The sequence below is a fragment of the Otolemur garnettii genome, unplaced genomic scaffold (assembly GCF_000181295.1).
Source record: "Otolemur garnettii isolate 467f Iridium unplaced genomic scaffold, OtoGar3 scaffold00011, whole genome shotgun sequence".
NCBI lineage: Eukaryota > Metazoa > Chordata > Mammalia > Primates > Galagidae > Otolemur > Otolemur garnettii.
Genome location: NW_003852406.1, coordinates 4,025,235 through 4,040,157, shown reverse-complemented (window position 1 = coordinate 4,040,157; position 14,923 = coordinate 4,025,235). Strand labels below are relative to the sequence as shown.

At 45.6% G+C, this 14,923-nt stretch overlaps 1 protein-coding gene across 1 annotated transcript in view; it reads left to right on the top strand.

The window, feature by feature from the left end:
* Window positions 1–14,923, top strand: part of LOC100950881 (aromatase) — a 103,255-nt gene that overhangs the window by 67,203 nt on the left and 21,129 nt on the right. Inside the window, exon 2 of the mRNA XM_003784355.3 lies at window positions 9,234–9,416. Coding sequence (XP_003784403.1) covers window positions 9,272–9,416 — 145 coding nt within the window. The 5' untranslated portion in view covers window positions 9,234–9,271. The remainder of the gene's footprint in view (window positions 1–9,233; window positions 9,417–14,923) is intronic.

Below are 14,923 nucleotides of genomic sequence, written 5' to 3'. Positions count from 1 at the left end.
TCTTTGAAGACCCCAGGGGTCTTAATATCTTAGACACCAACCACTGATTCCTTCATTTCAGTAACATTTACTGGGCACTTACTAGCCTCCTGGGAGCTGGGGAAGGAAGGGGGAGGAGAGTCCCTGCCCTGGAGGAACCTATGCCATGGTGATGGTAGAATATAACCCACTGCAGGTAACTGGCTGCTCTGAGTAGGCAGCTGCAGGGGTCTCTTGTAGGAGCTTGACACATCTAAGTAGATCAGCAGGAACAAGATTCCTTGGGACCTCAGTATGGTAAATCTTGGATGTCAAGACACAGGCAAGGCTCTGGCTGGTGGCACCTGAACTCCTCTGAGAATTGTGTACCTTCTTGGGGACCTTTCACTGTTGCTGCCAGAATCATGGAATTATACAAATCCATGTGCCACAGAGACCTTAAAGCCTGAGGAATGACCACTGGTGCGTAGGCCCAGGTTTCACTTTAACCCTTACCTCAGTGTCCTGAGGAAGAGGGAATTCACTTCCTCAGCCAGGGCTCAGGCAGGCTTAGGAAGCGAATCATGTCCCAGGGCTGGTTAGGCACGGAGCTGGGACTTGGACTCCAGTCCAAATCCTGTCACCAAATCCTGCTTGGACTCCTGTCACCAAATCCTGCTCTTGTCACGGCTGCCTTTTCCCTCCTCAAGTTAAAGCCAAAATTTGGTTGAAAACTTCCACTATTTTATCCCTTCTGGGGCCAGACAACACAATAGGTCTAATACAATTGGATTTAAAAAAAGGGGGGGGGGAGCAGTGGGAAGGAAACATCTCAGAGAGATGACCGCTGTTGCTGGAACAATCCCCAGCTGGCCCTTTTCTGTGTTCTCCGTAAGACAGGGTCAGAATGCTAGTGAGAAACACTATGGTTTGGGCATCAGGAAACCCCAATACTTAAGGGATCTGAGGGCTCCTGGCAGGCTTCTGGTCCCCCAATATTCCCCCTACCTTGTCTCTTGGCCTGAAATGCCTGTAATGATTCAGAAGGCCTTTAAGGCAATCTCTACTGAACGGTTTCAAAAGAAGCTCTTCCTGGAGATAAGCAGGGCCACTTCCCCCCGCCTTCCACTTTGCCCCATTGGAATGGTAAAGATGAAAGCTGAAGTTCAAGAAGCTCCTGTGAATAAAGGAGAATTTAACCACACACACACACACACACACACAGAGCACCTACTGTGCTGGGGTTCATGCCAGACGTTACAGGACCTCAAAGGTGAGCAAGAGCTCCTCCCTGCCTGCCGGACACCAGAGAGCTTTGGGCCTGTGTGTGTGCGCCCCCGGGAAATGTGGGTTTGGGCAGCACATGTCTCTCCTGCACTGTCAACAGTCTTCCTTCTGCGGCTGGAACCCGAGGGGCTGAGTGGTGCCACCTGGTCTTCCCTCTCATTCCACAGCTATGATTCGTCAGGGACGGCATTCGTCAGGGTGGTGATAGAGAGTGTTCCTGAAGGCAGTTCAAGCTACTCACGTTGCATGTATCCCTTCCGATTTCCTTTGTCCATTCCTTTTATCTCTCTCCTGCCCGAGAGTAAGAAAGTCCCAGGGAATCACGTGAAAGCTTGCTGGAAAGAGTGACTGAACCTCTGGTGTCCAGAAAACGGATTGCAGAATGCGCACGAGGTCATTGACAAGTGACCTTACTTCCCTGGATCTCAGGGGATTGATGCACTTTTAAAGGGAGAGAACTATACTATTAGAAGAAGTTGTGTTTCCTCAATGAAATTCACAGACATCTCTGCCTGTCATTCTAGAAAACTGATTCTCATAAGGTGTCCTGGCTTCTAACACCTTTGGTCTGTTTGCCTTACTTTGCTATCTCTCGTGTCTAGAAACAGAACTGAATGTATGGATGTAGTATCTTTCTAGACAAGGTCCTTAGTAAATGTTTGTTTAATGAAACCCTTCGAGATGCTGATTTACATAGTGCTTTGAAAGTCAAAAGCAAGAATTCCCCAGGACCATGTCAGAGAGAAAAAAGGAGACTTATACCAGGTAAGAGATGCCTCAGGCCAGCAGAAGAGGAAAGCACACTTGTCTTGGAGGCTGGTGGGGCAGAACTGGATGAGCGCAGAGACATGGAGGTAGGATGTTTGGGGGTCAAGGAGGGGACAGACTTTGAGTGGAGAGAGCCCAGAAAAAAAAAAAAAAGGCTGGGTGAGGATGAATTTGAAAGTCCTGAAGGCAACCAGAAGCAAAGAAGGGTTTTTCGCATGGTTGATGTGATGAAAGCTGAGCTGAAAAGCAGTCCGGAGGCTGGAGTGCCACTGGCCTTGCAGGATGGACTGCAAGGGAAGGTCTGAAAGGGCCTCAGAAAGGTTATAATGGGGAATAGGAGCTGGATGCAGGTGGGAAGAGTGCAAACTCAGGTGACACCTCTGTCATTAGCATGCACGAAGCCCTGGGCACTGTTCTAGAAGTGGGATAGAGTGGGGAAAGTAGAGAGATGCAGATCCTTATCCTGGGGAATTTGCCTTCTAGCTGGAGAGGAAACCAAAGGAGGCAAATCTCAAATCTTTAAGAGATTTGAGGAAACTTACAAAAATACCTCCAAGTCAAAAAGAGAAATGATTTTACTTGTATTACTTGACACTATCCCTTCTTTAGATAAAAGAGTGACTTTCATATGGCTGATCTTATAAAGTCCCCCCCGAGTGAGCTGCAGAGTCTGGCCTCACAGCGGCACTAACCAAAGGACACAGATGACTAGTTCCCGGTGTGTGGCTCCATAAAGGTTGCACTGGCCTGAGTAAAGGTTGCAAATGGGCAGGAGTCCAGCCTGGGCTCATGGATAGAGCAGTTTTGTTTGGCATCAAGCCCGGTACTCTGAGAGGAAGGCGGGGCTTTATAACGTTCATGCCCTATCCTCATCATGTCACCTGTGCAGCCCTTGAAGTCATTAGAGCTTGGAACTGCCAAGAGAGATTGAGGGTCCACCAGGAATCCCCAGATATTTTACAAGAGGCTTTTGAAAATAATCAGATTGGAGATGGGGCAATTTTTAGCCAGAGTCCAGAGGAAGATATGGGTTTGCCGTCAAGTGACCACTGGGAATAGGCTTTGATCCTGAAGAGAGAAATGGGTAGGGTTAAGATTCATTATAAAAATTAAGGTATAAGCCAGAGGTGAAGGTAAATTCAGAAAGTTCTTTGAGAAAGGGACAATAGATTTCCTGGAGCTATCCCTAGAACTCTGCAACTGGACATGGCTTGGGTGGAATAGGGGAGGGCTGTGTGTAGGAGACTGAGGAGGGAGAGGAAGTGAAAACCACCAGAGGCTTGAAGTTGCATGACTGGGATGGTGAGTGTGAGTGTTAATTTAAGAAGGCTGGGGAGGAGAGAGGGGCTTAGTTCTAGACCCAGTTGTGGAGCAATGGTGAGGTGGTTAAGTGGGGGTGCTCCCTAGGCCACTGAAATGGGGGGCACCCCCACCGAGGTGAGAACTGAAGACAGGGAAAGTAATAATGAGTTCTCACAAGGAGTGTGAAGCAGATAGGGCAAGCCCTTAGGCCGAGGAAATGCTCAAGTGTGGGGGCTGAAGGAGGAGAAAGAACAGGAGTGGAGGAAAAGGAGAGGCCTGCCACAAGGGCCACAGGAGGACAGATAGGAGGAGGGACGGCCAGAGAACGGGATCAAGAAGAACAAAGACAGATTGTTTCTACGGCACAGATTGTGCAGTAGAAAGGTCACTTGTCACTGCTTAGCCATAGGTGTCTTTGGTGTGATGAGGCAGGAGCCAGGAGGTAAGAGGAAATGGGTAGAAAGGAAATGGAAGCAGTGGGCGTGGGTTATTTGTTTGGAAGAAAAAGAAGAGAGATCAGCGACGTAGAAGGCAAACAAAGAGAAGCTGGTATCACAGAAGCCAGGAAAGGCAATAGACCTGTAGTGAGCAGAAGCAGTCTGGGGTAAGAGGATGGGCTTCCAGGTCAGGCAGGCAGACGGGTGCTCAGCTGCCCCCTGCGCCGCTAGCTTTGACGCTCTGAGGCTGGGTTTTCTGTGAGATGGGGGAGTAGTGTGAACGTCTTCTGTAAGGCTGTTGAAAGGAATGAGCCACGACTCATATACAGCATTAGGTGGAACGTTGCTGTAGCCAATGGATCTTACCCACCCTTTTCAAAAGACTATTGACATTATAGCCTCGTTGTTTGCCCCTCTTGTACGTAAAACAGAATAACAAGTCCTATAATCTTATAAAGAAAAACAAAAAGCTTTCTGGAGGCCCCCGCCTTTTGCAGACACTGGGACTTGCACCTTCCCTGCGTCCTCATCCTCACTAACACCCCGCCTGGGCCGCAGCCCGCTGCTTCTGGTCTTCCGCTCCCCCGGGCCACTCCTCCCCTGCCTTCCTTGTAAATTCAGCTTTTCTCCCCAGGTTTTTTTTTCCGCTCCTCTGTCAGTAAATTTCGATGCCTCCTCAGGCTCTAGAGTCTCCAGGAATGGTGTTTTTCCTTGCCCAGGATTTAATTTCTCCCCACATGGTAGTGAGCTTCTATATAGCTCAGACCTCCCCGCTGAGCGACTGGCTTCATCACCAGGGGCCTACTGGACGTCACCACTATGATGTGTCACCAATTCCTTAAACTCAGAATTTCTAAAACCTGAGTGAGGATCCCACCCCTTGAAACTGGTCCTCGCTCGGGGAACAGTGCCACCATCCTCTCCCCCTATGTCACTGGATTTAAATCATGACTCAGTCTTGTCAGTTCAAACTCCAGAGGTCTCCTGACCTGTCTACTTGCCTCCATTTCCACCCCCCAAGACCACAGCAGCCCCCACTCCTGCCCAAAGAACTATGGAAGACTCCCAGCTGGTCTCTCTTCTCCTGACACCCAGCGCCCCATATGCTATTTTTCCACTGCAGCCAGGGTGATTTAGATTTTGAAAACACACATACGCATGTGTTGACCTCAGCTGAAAGCCCTTCAATGGCTTCTTATTTCTCTTAGGATCAATTCCAACATCTTTTCCACGGCCTGTAGAATTTACACAAGTATTATGTCTGACTGCCTCCCACTCCAGGGTACCCTACACTGCCCCCTGCTCCTTGAGCCCCCATCACCAGCCTTCTCTCTGCCCTTTGCTGATCTTTCTGCTTATTAGCATCCCTCGCCCTGTCCTGTCCCCCACACCACTCAGCAACTGCCCCCATTCCTCTTGGAACAAAGTGATCTCCAACCATAAGCCCTCCTGTCCCTAACTGGAAGTTCTCACTTAATTGGGGGAACTGTTCCATAAAGGTCTATACCTCTCCCTTTAAGACCATGTTAGCCCCTGCGGTCAAGGCCACAACTGTCTTGCTCCTAGTGCTGGCTCTAAGAGTCAGCTCCTAGGGAACCGAAGCAGAGGGTACAGCAGGGAGAACCACTGTGCCTGGGTTTCATTTCCTCTGAAGTGGGGGCATAAGAGAGGGATGGCCCAGGTGTGCTGGAGAGAATTAGGGGGAGCTCAGGCTTGGCACCTGGCCATCAGGCCCAGAGTGGCTGCGGTCATTGCCCTATTGGACAAGTCATCCCCATGTTAAAAGGTAGGATTTAATAGGATCTAGCCAGACCAGGCAGCACTTCTGCAAGGCCAAGGGCTGCCTCCCTTCCCTGAGGAAGGTCAGGGCTATACCAGGCCATCTGGGAGTCCCTTCTGGCACTGTGGGGCCCAGGAAGTGTCCAGACCTCAGGGTCACCAGGACACCAAGGCTTTGCTGTGTCCCCGTAGGCCTTGAGCCTGACTGGGGCTGAGTACTTTTGCTGCAGGACTAGCATTTCCTCTTCCTGAGGCTGGTGGGGCATTAAATGAAGGCGTTAGTCAAGACATTTGTGGTGCCGCCAGCACTGGCGCACAGGCCTGGTCCATCAGGTGGCCAGAGCCCCTGCTTGGTGCCAGGCCAGCCTGGGATCCTGGGGGAGGCAAAGACTATCCTGAAAACAATAATAGCAGGACCTGAGGAGATGACCCTCAAATGGCAGTGGGGACCCAGGCATCTGATGTGGCCCTTGAAGTCACATAGCACTTGAGGGCTGCGCGCATTTATAGGTATGTTGGGAAGTAAGGAGAGGATGTCACTGGCAGAGGGGACACCTAGGCAACCTCAATGAACTTCTAGGGCCTTACTATTTTCCTGTACTATTATTCTGTTCAACTTACCTATGGCCCATTAGAGGGTCCTAATGAATGGGGAAACCAACGTGAAATCAGGAGAAGCTCTCAGAGGATCTTTCCAGCTATGGCATTCAGAGGTCCGTAAAACTTAATCCTTACACAGAACAATTGAAAAGTACCCGGATGCAGAGACTAAATGAATCCCATGGGAGGTAGTGACATGACACGATTAAGCTCATGGGCTCTGGAGACAGCCCACCTAGGTGCCCACCCCAGCTCCAACACATACGAGTTGGGTGTCCTAGGGCAAGCTACTAACCCCTCTTCAGCCTCAGTTTCCTCATCTGTAAAACGAGGTTAATTATACTTAGCTCACAGGTTGTTGTGAAGATATATGGCTTGACATTTGTAAAGTGCTTGGAGCAATATCTGGCAAATGGCAAATGTTGTGTGTTAAAAAAAAAATCTTATCCTTTGGGGTCTTTAAATGGTGCTTGTGTTGGGGGTCTTTACGACATGTTTTTGAGGAAGATGGGAACCCAGGCTTCTTAGCTCCACTAAAAGTATAGACAGTCCTCACTTTGCTCGGAGGTGCAGGACTATAACAGCAGTGATGCAGGCTGAAAGTATGGAAACCAGTCTTCAAAATCAGGAGAAAAATTAGGATTGTTCTGTGATATTTATTTCCTTGCCAGACTATTAAAAATTCTCTCTATAGGTTTTCAGCGTATAGAGGAGAGCAAAAAAGAAATAGTAAAGCAAATATTTCAGCACACAGTAATTTAAAACATTAAAAAACAGTGCACGTTTCAAAGTGTTTTCTTCCTTTGAAAAATAGAAAAACTTACCCTGGGTATCTGAACGGTTCTTGCCTTCTTCTCCTCATATAACATACGATCCTGAGGGAGCATCTCGCCTATGCCTTGGTGAACTGCCATACTCTTTTACAAATTTGCATCAGCTTCCAATATCTTATACTTTCTGCTTTCAAGGTGAAATCTCTCTGAGTTCCTTTAGTGTGACATTTATTTGCTAGCAGCACTTCCTTCGGGGCATCTTCATCCTTTTTGTCATAAACACTTAACTTCCCTCATTTGTGCTTTGAAAAATGGTTTCAGGTTTCCTCCATATTGATAGAATCTTCAAGAGTCGTGGCTGTCAGAAAGTCACCCAGCACTTGCTCAGAATGATGTAAAATTCCACTCTGGAAATCAAAAACCTAAAAAAAAAAAAAAAAAAGCTCGTTCAAGGTAGCTACTCATTAACAAAGGAACCAGATAACAAGACACAATGATGACTTTTTAATCCCAACTTCATATATTAAAAAACAACAACAGCAACAACAACAAAAAGCTCACCATGAGCAAAGTCGTTTTCAGTTACTTGCTCTGAGTACTAATGGCTATTTAAATTATGGAGTAATAGAATGAATAAAATGATGAAGCAACTGGACGAATTATGAAATTTCTGTGGTTGGAGAAATATCTTTGATTGAATATTTAAGATCTCATACAGATAAGGGGAGAAACGTTACATATTCCTTAAGCATCTGATGAAAGCAATCATCTTTTTCCCCTCCAAAATTACACATGAGCTGGATACAACATTTTATGCAGCAGTTCAGGAAATTCACAGAGCCCCTGAAATCCAGGGTTTTTTGTTTTGTTTTGTTTTGTTTGAGACAGAGTCTCACTCTGTCACCCTGGGTAGAGTGCGGTGACATCATAGTGCACAGCAACCTCAAACTCCTGGGCTCAAGTGATCCTCTTGCCTCAGCCTCCCAAGTAGCTGGGACTATGGGCACCCACCACAACACCTGGCTGTTTTCAGTAGAGACAGGATATCACTCTTGCTCAGACTGGTCTCAAACTCCTGAGTCAAGCAATCTTCCTGCCCTGACCAACCAGTGTGCTAGGAATACAGGTATGAGCCACCGTGCCCAGCCCTGAGATCCAATTTGAAACCTTGGATAGGGATTCTAGAACTTTATCGGTAGGTGAAACTCAAAGTCTATTTCAGAGCCATTGCAGTTCCTCAAAACTTCTGGCACTTTCTAAGAAAAGGCAAACCTTGGGGCATTGCCATCTGCTACTGGAAAATGCATTTGATGGAAACTTTTCTCACTGTACAAGTTTGTTTAACCTCCACTCTTTCAGTTACAAATTACCATCCCTGACACTCTCTTCTAAGAATAAAGAAATTGCAAAATGTGACTGAAGAAACTCAAGGGCATATCGTTGAAAAACACAGTAGAACCAGCAAATCTACCTGAAAATTGTCTCACACAGAAAGGTGGCTCCTTTGGAGATGAGGTTGTGAGCAGCGCCTGGGCACACTGCTGGGGCCATTTTCTGCCTCGCCCCTCTATCTTCTCCCTCCCCAATCCTTTTCTTTCTCCTCTCCCTTCATTCTTCCTCTCCTGTTCTTTTTTTGCCTACTACTTCTGATGTTGGCCCCCATGCATGATACTTAATCCAGCCTGAGGTGCAAGAGATTTTAAAGGCACAAGAGAAAGCCCTGAGTGACTTACTTTGAATTCAATAAACAGCCTTAATGGGGAGGCCCTGAGAATACCTCAAGGATGCCCAAGAACCTCATGCTGGTGCTGGAAAAACTTACTATTGGAGGGAAGTAATTTCGATCAAGGAAGGGGGCTGGAGGATTACTTAGTTTTTCCTTTTTCGTTTTTGTTTTAAATTGATTTGGCTTCAAGGGGATAAGATTGTCAAAAAAAAAAAAAAACAAAAAAACAAACAAACCTGCTGACGAAGTCATGAAATAAGTCTATCTCTGGATTGAGCTTTATTTTCTCATATTTTGGGTAAGAAATTTGGCCCTTAATTGGGAATCCACGTCACTACCCACTCAAGGGCAGGATGATAAGGTTCTATCAGACCAAGTGTCTAAATGAACCTGAGACTCTACCAAGGTCAGAAATGCTGTAATTCAAGCCAAGAGATCTCTCTTGGGCTTGTTGTTTTGACTTGTAACCACATAGTTGTCTTGTCTGAGTGTCTGATCACAGTATAAAATGCCATGTGAATCCTGTGTTCCTCTGAAGGAACAGGAGTCGTAGGTGAACCTCTCGGGGATTCTCTGATTCTTCTGCCCCTTTGATTTCCACAGGCCTCTAAATTGCTTCCTCTGAGGTCAAAGAACCAAAGATGGTTTTGGAAATGCTGAACCCCATGCATTACAACATCACCAGCATGGTGCCTGATGTCATGCCGTCCGCCACCATGCCCATCCTGCTGCTCACCAGCTTCCTTCTCCTGGTTTGGAATTATGAAGGTACATCCTCAATACCAGGTAAGTCAGTCATTTATTCCGGGGTCTAAGGAGATTGCTTCCCTGGGCTTTTTGTCCACGATGGCAAAGAAAATTTCACAAAAGAGAAAAGAGAAGATCGCAGAAGACTAAGTGGTGTTAGCACATGGGGATTCAAGTGGAAACTTCTAGACCGATGACCTGCCCATTTTAAATGGAAGGATTTTAAAAATATTTTAGAGGGTCCCTTCCAATCTGCCCTCTGCTTTGAGAAAGTGGACTTGGCACAAGTCCCCCTTAAAACAAGCTTGAGTTGTGGGGGGAGCAAGGTAAAATGCCAGGGGTTTTGTTCTTGTTGTTATTCATTTTTGGTTGCAATCCATCCCGGTGTTGCTCTGAAGGTGAAAACGTCTCTGAAATGCCTTCCCTACTCCTTTCCTTCTCCCTTCCACTTTGCTTCACCTGGGCAGCCACCCTGCACTGGCTTGTATTTATCTCTTCTCTTGATCCCACTCTTCCTTTCCTTTTATTTTTGGCCATGTGGTGATGGTGGTGCCATCAGAAGGGCTGACTGGAGCCCAGGCAGTGGGAAAAGAATGGGGGCCACAGCAGTGCCCTTGGAACGTCAAACCCTGACAGAATCTTCAATAAGGTCCGTGGGCCAGTCGAAAGTAGGGAACGGTAGAGTTATCCAGATAATGCCAATAGAAAACCCCAGCACCCCACTACAAGCAACGCTGGAATTGTCAGATATTAGATTAACTCAGAAGTATTGGCAATTTCAGGCTTTTCTTTAGTTTTTAGTGAAAATTTCTCATGGCAGACATCTGTTCCCCAGTCCATAAGATATCTGAGGAGGCTTCATTTCCAGAGCACAGTTATCACACATCTGTACATATGGTGGGCCTCATCACAGGTGTGACCGAGAGTGGGAGTGTGGGGCTGGTACAAAATGCTCTGTGTCCAAATTCTTTTTAAAATTTTCCAGATAATTGCCTGTCTCTTAGGCTGATTCAGCCTGATGTTTTAGATTACTTTAATGCCCACTTTAATGGAACATTTAGTTAATCTCATTCTCTGCTCCCTGACAGGGTCATCTCCCAAGAAGGGAGGCTCAGAGCTGAGGGCTGACTCTCCCCCAGTCTTTAACTTGAACTTCCTTCACCAGCCCCCTCCTGCCATAGAGGGCTCCTAGGTCAGGGTCAATGAATGGTGGGGAGAGGTGTGTGTGTGTGGTAGAGGCCAGATGCTTTTTCCTCTTCTTCCCCTTCATCAGCTCAGGTGTTATAGTCCAATTCATCTGTATTATCAGAGAATCTCGAAAGGAGAGAGACTTCAGCCTTGCCCCATCATGCATCCCACAAGTTCTCAAACTTGTAGTATATATAAAGAATCACCCAGGATGCAGAAGCTTGTTAGAATTTCAGATGCCTGGGACCTGCCCCAGATGTTTTGAATCAGACTCTCCAGGCCTAGAAACATGCATTTTTAAGAAGTTTCCCCAGTTGCTTCTGCATCAAGCTCTGGTGGAATTTCATTGGACCTTTGAGCGAGGGGGGTTGGGCTCTGAAGGGCCAACGTGAGAACTGGCTTTCCTGTGGCTCTGGATCAGGAGTCTAGACAGCACCTCTCTCTGTTCATTGCTTCAGGACTGGGGACTTCTTGCTGGCATACATGACAGTCAGGTCACATAGTACAGTGATTCTGAGCCCTGTCTGAGGTAGGCCCCCAGGGTTGGTATTTTTAAAAAAATCTCCCCACGTGATTTTTCATGCGCAGCCAAGTTTGAGAACTGAGCCTTTTATTTGATAGCAGGGGAAACTGAGACCCAGAGAGGAGATCTGCTTTGCCCAGGCAAAGTGTTACAACCAGTCCGAGAAGTTGTGGAGTTCAAACTCCTCATTGTCCAAGTAAAGAGCTAAAGCCCAGAGAAGGGAAACGGCTTGTCAGCCTCCCCACTAGAAGGAAAGTGGGAGTGCAGGAGGACCAGCAGGCAGTCCAAAGCCTGGGGCCCATCATTTTGCTAGCGAGGGAGTTTCTAGTTTCATGCTTTGAAAGCATTTAAGGTCTGGTTCGAATCTTCTAGTGTGGCACAGACTGTGAACCTATGGTTGCTGGCAGGATGTAGGCGGATGAGCTAGTAGGCTGGTTCTTGCTGATAAATGCTCCTGGACTCCTGCCAGCTCCCTTCAATCAATGGCTCTCTGAGTTCTCGATTTTGGAGGTTGGGGGAAAGCTGGGGGTCACTGAAAGCTGAAGGGAATTGAGAAGGTGCAATGATTAAAAGCCCTTGAGTAAGTTACAATTCACAAAGCAGTTTCATGCCCATTGTCTCTGGTGAGGTTAGTGTATTTGTGCCTATTTTGCAGATTAAAAAACTGAGGCTCAAAGGGTAGGTAGATGTCGTGCAGCTAGTAAGTGATAAAACTGGGGCTCTTGTCCAAGCTTCTTCAATCCCTCCTCACTGAGAGCCCTGCTGTGTCAGGTGCTTGGGGGGGAGGTAGGTGGGAGGTGTGCAAGGAGGGAAGAGATGCATCTGCCCTGGGCGGGGGGGTTACATCCAAGTGGCAAAGGTGGGCAGGGGCACTCATGAGCAGATAACTTAGTGCCAGGGAGGGGGCTATGAGAGTCTGGGGGAGGAAAGAATCATCCTCATGGGAAGTTAGTATGCTTCAGTTTTGAGAAATTGCCCAGTACACTGATCAGTGTTTAGGACTCACAGTTGCCTGGCACCTGGCAGCTCCCACTTCTGTAAGGACACACAGCCACCCCCAACCTTGCATGGGGCTCCTCCTCCCAGGTGCTGTACTCTGCCCCGGTACCCCCATCCCCAGAGCAGGGCGCCAGGGAAAGGACATTACAACACATTCCTCTTTTTCCCCCTTAAGGAAATACTTCACCCCAAAGTGTGCAGTCTGATGATAAGTTTGCCATCACGGTCCAGGACAAGAAATAGAAGGTTAGCCCCATTCTAGAAGCTCGACGCGTGCCTTTTCACTCGTGCTCTCTCCCATGTTCCCGGGTTTTGTGATGATAACTCCTTGCTTTTGGAGAGTTTTGCCACCCAATTTCATATTCCCAGACAATGTAGGTTCATTTTGCCTGGTTTTAAACGTTTTAGCAATCAAATCACAGGTTCTTTGTTCTTCTGTCTCACTCCTTTTACTAGATACCCTGTTTCTAAGACCCAGCCACAACGTGGCATGCAGCTGTAGTTCAGTTTTCGTTGCTATATGGTATTGAATTACACGAATGTCTCATGGTTTAAGGGCCAATTCTTCCATTTGTAGGCATCTGGGGGTGTCTCCAGTTTGGGAGGAGACTGTCTCCACACAAAAATCCAGTGACATATTTACTGCTCCTCTTAGGCAGAGAAAGAGACTCCACAGTCTCCCCATGCCCAGATAAACGTTCCCGGATCCGGAAAGTAAAGAGCAGCTTTGTGATAGTTCCCTAATATCTTACCAAAGTTCCCACCTTCTGAAGGCATTCTTTTCTCTGGCTGGGGGGTTTAAGATATACGTGTAAATGAAAAGAGGACATGGTGTCAAAATGACTGGATTTGTGTAATTATTTTTCACATCCTCTCCTCTCCTGCCCTGGGAATTCTGATGGCACCATTATCTAAGGTGACCAGATTTGAACATTGGTAAAGCGGGACACCATTGACCGGGGATGGGGTGGGGTTCTTAATTAAAAATTTGGTCTATATGGAGCAACAAAAATTTTCATAGAACGCAAAAATAGTATTGTAATATATATTTTTTAATTTCAACATAAGTACAATTTACAAATATAATACATTAAAAAATATATATAGTATTATTTTATTTTTTGGCATATTTCTTGTCAAATTCTGACAACTGATCAACAATTGTTATTATTAAAGTTTAACATTATAAAATTAACAAAAATAATGTAAAACTCATATCCTGGCGAAATAGCCACATGGCAGCCCCAAACCATATATTCCCTTCCCGTTCTCCCACCATTCCCTAGCTTGACGTGCATTCTTTCCAAAAATTGGGACTTTTTTAAAACACTGTGGGACGTGGGACAATTTGTTAAAAATCAGGACTGTCCCGCCAAAAGTGGGACGTCTGGTCACCTTACCATTATCCTTATCATAACACTTCCAGTCCATAACCTGAAGCTGTGTCTCTACCTAGTAGGGCCTCAGCAAGTGTTTGTTGGATGAATTAAGGGGACATAAAATTGATCACTAAGGACCCCAAACTCTGGTTGTCTTGTAGTTAGAACACTCAGGTTCTCATCTGAAGCACAGGGTTCATCAGAATCTTCCTTAGGAAGTAGATTCAGCTCTGTTCTTTCATATTTTAAATTTGAATAGCAGTTCCCAGATCTTAAGATTTCTGCCAATCTTTTAGAAAAAAAGATGAAAAGGTGCAATCTTTTATTTGTATGTCTTTGTTTCTCACAGGGCTGGTGTATTAAGTAAGTAAATATTTATTGAGTAAATTTATTGCCAAATAACTAGACATTTGACCTTGTGTGGATCGAATGTATATTTTATGGTATTTTCCCTTTTTTTAATCAAAATGTAAGTGCAACCTAAAACACCCTAAATGAAGATGGCATTTAAAACTTCACCCTTTATATTGTATGCTCAAGCCTAATTTTTTTTTTCAGTTTTTGGCCAGGTCTGGGTTTGAACCCGCCACCTCCGGCATATGAGGCCGGTGCTCTACCCTTTTGAGCCGCAGGTACCGTCCAAGCCTAATTAATTTTTAAAATTTATTCAGGAAACATTTGAAGGATTTTATTATGCATATTTTAGTTGATTAAAGGTTAACCTATCTGATGATATTTTAAGGAATTACATATTCAATCAAATCTGCTTGAGTAAATCTTTAAAAGAACTTTTTTTTTTTATTAAATCATAGCTGTCTACATTAATGCAATCATCTTTAAAAGAACTTAATGGGATTATTTTACTATAAAGTCAGTCATTGACTGCATAATGTAGGATTTTTAAAATAATTACAAGATTAATAACCCTTTGACAGTACTTGAGTTCTGCAGATATTAATAAAAATCTTCTCTTCACAGAGAAAAAAAGAGCTGGTAGTCTTATTCATATTGACTCAGCTATTGGAAAGGAAAGACTAAACATTGTTTGCTGCATTTGGGACTAAAGTATTGATTCAGGTGACTCAAGCAAAAGTTCACACTAATTACACAACTCTTGCTCTGAGGATGAGAATGCCGTCTCTACAGTTAGGTGTGTTTTGGCTTCGGAACTATTTCACTGACCGAATGGAATCAAAGCAGACTTACTTAGTATAATTACTGCTTTATAATACAATTCCTAAAATTATTCCAAAAATATTTTTTTATCTAAATTTTTACCACCTCCAGTAAAATCAAGCTGCCAAGTTTGTTCTCTGTTACAAGCGACATCAGATTCCCCGGTTGTTCCCTTTCTTTACAGATTCTGCAATCCTACACATGAGTGATGACATGAGAGGACGCGACTCTTGACTAAAACCAGATCATGGGACTCTAGTCTAGACGCTGCGCTGACTCAT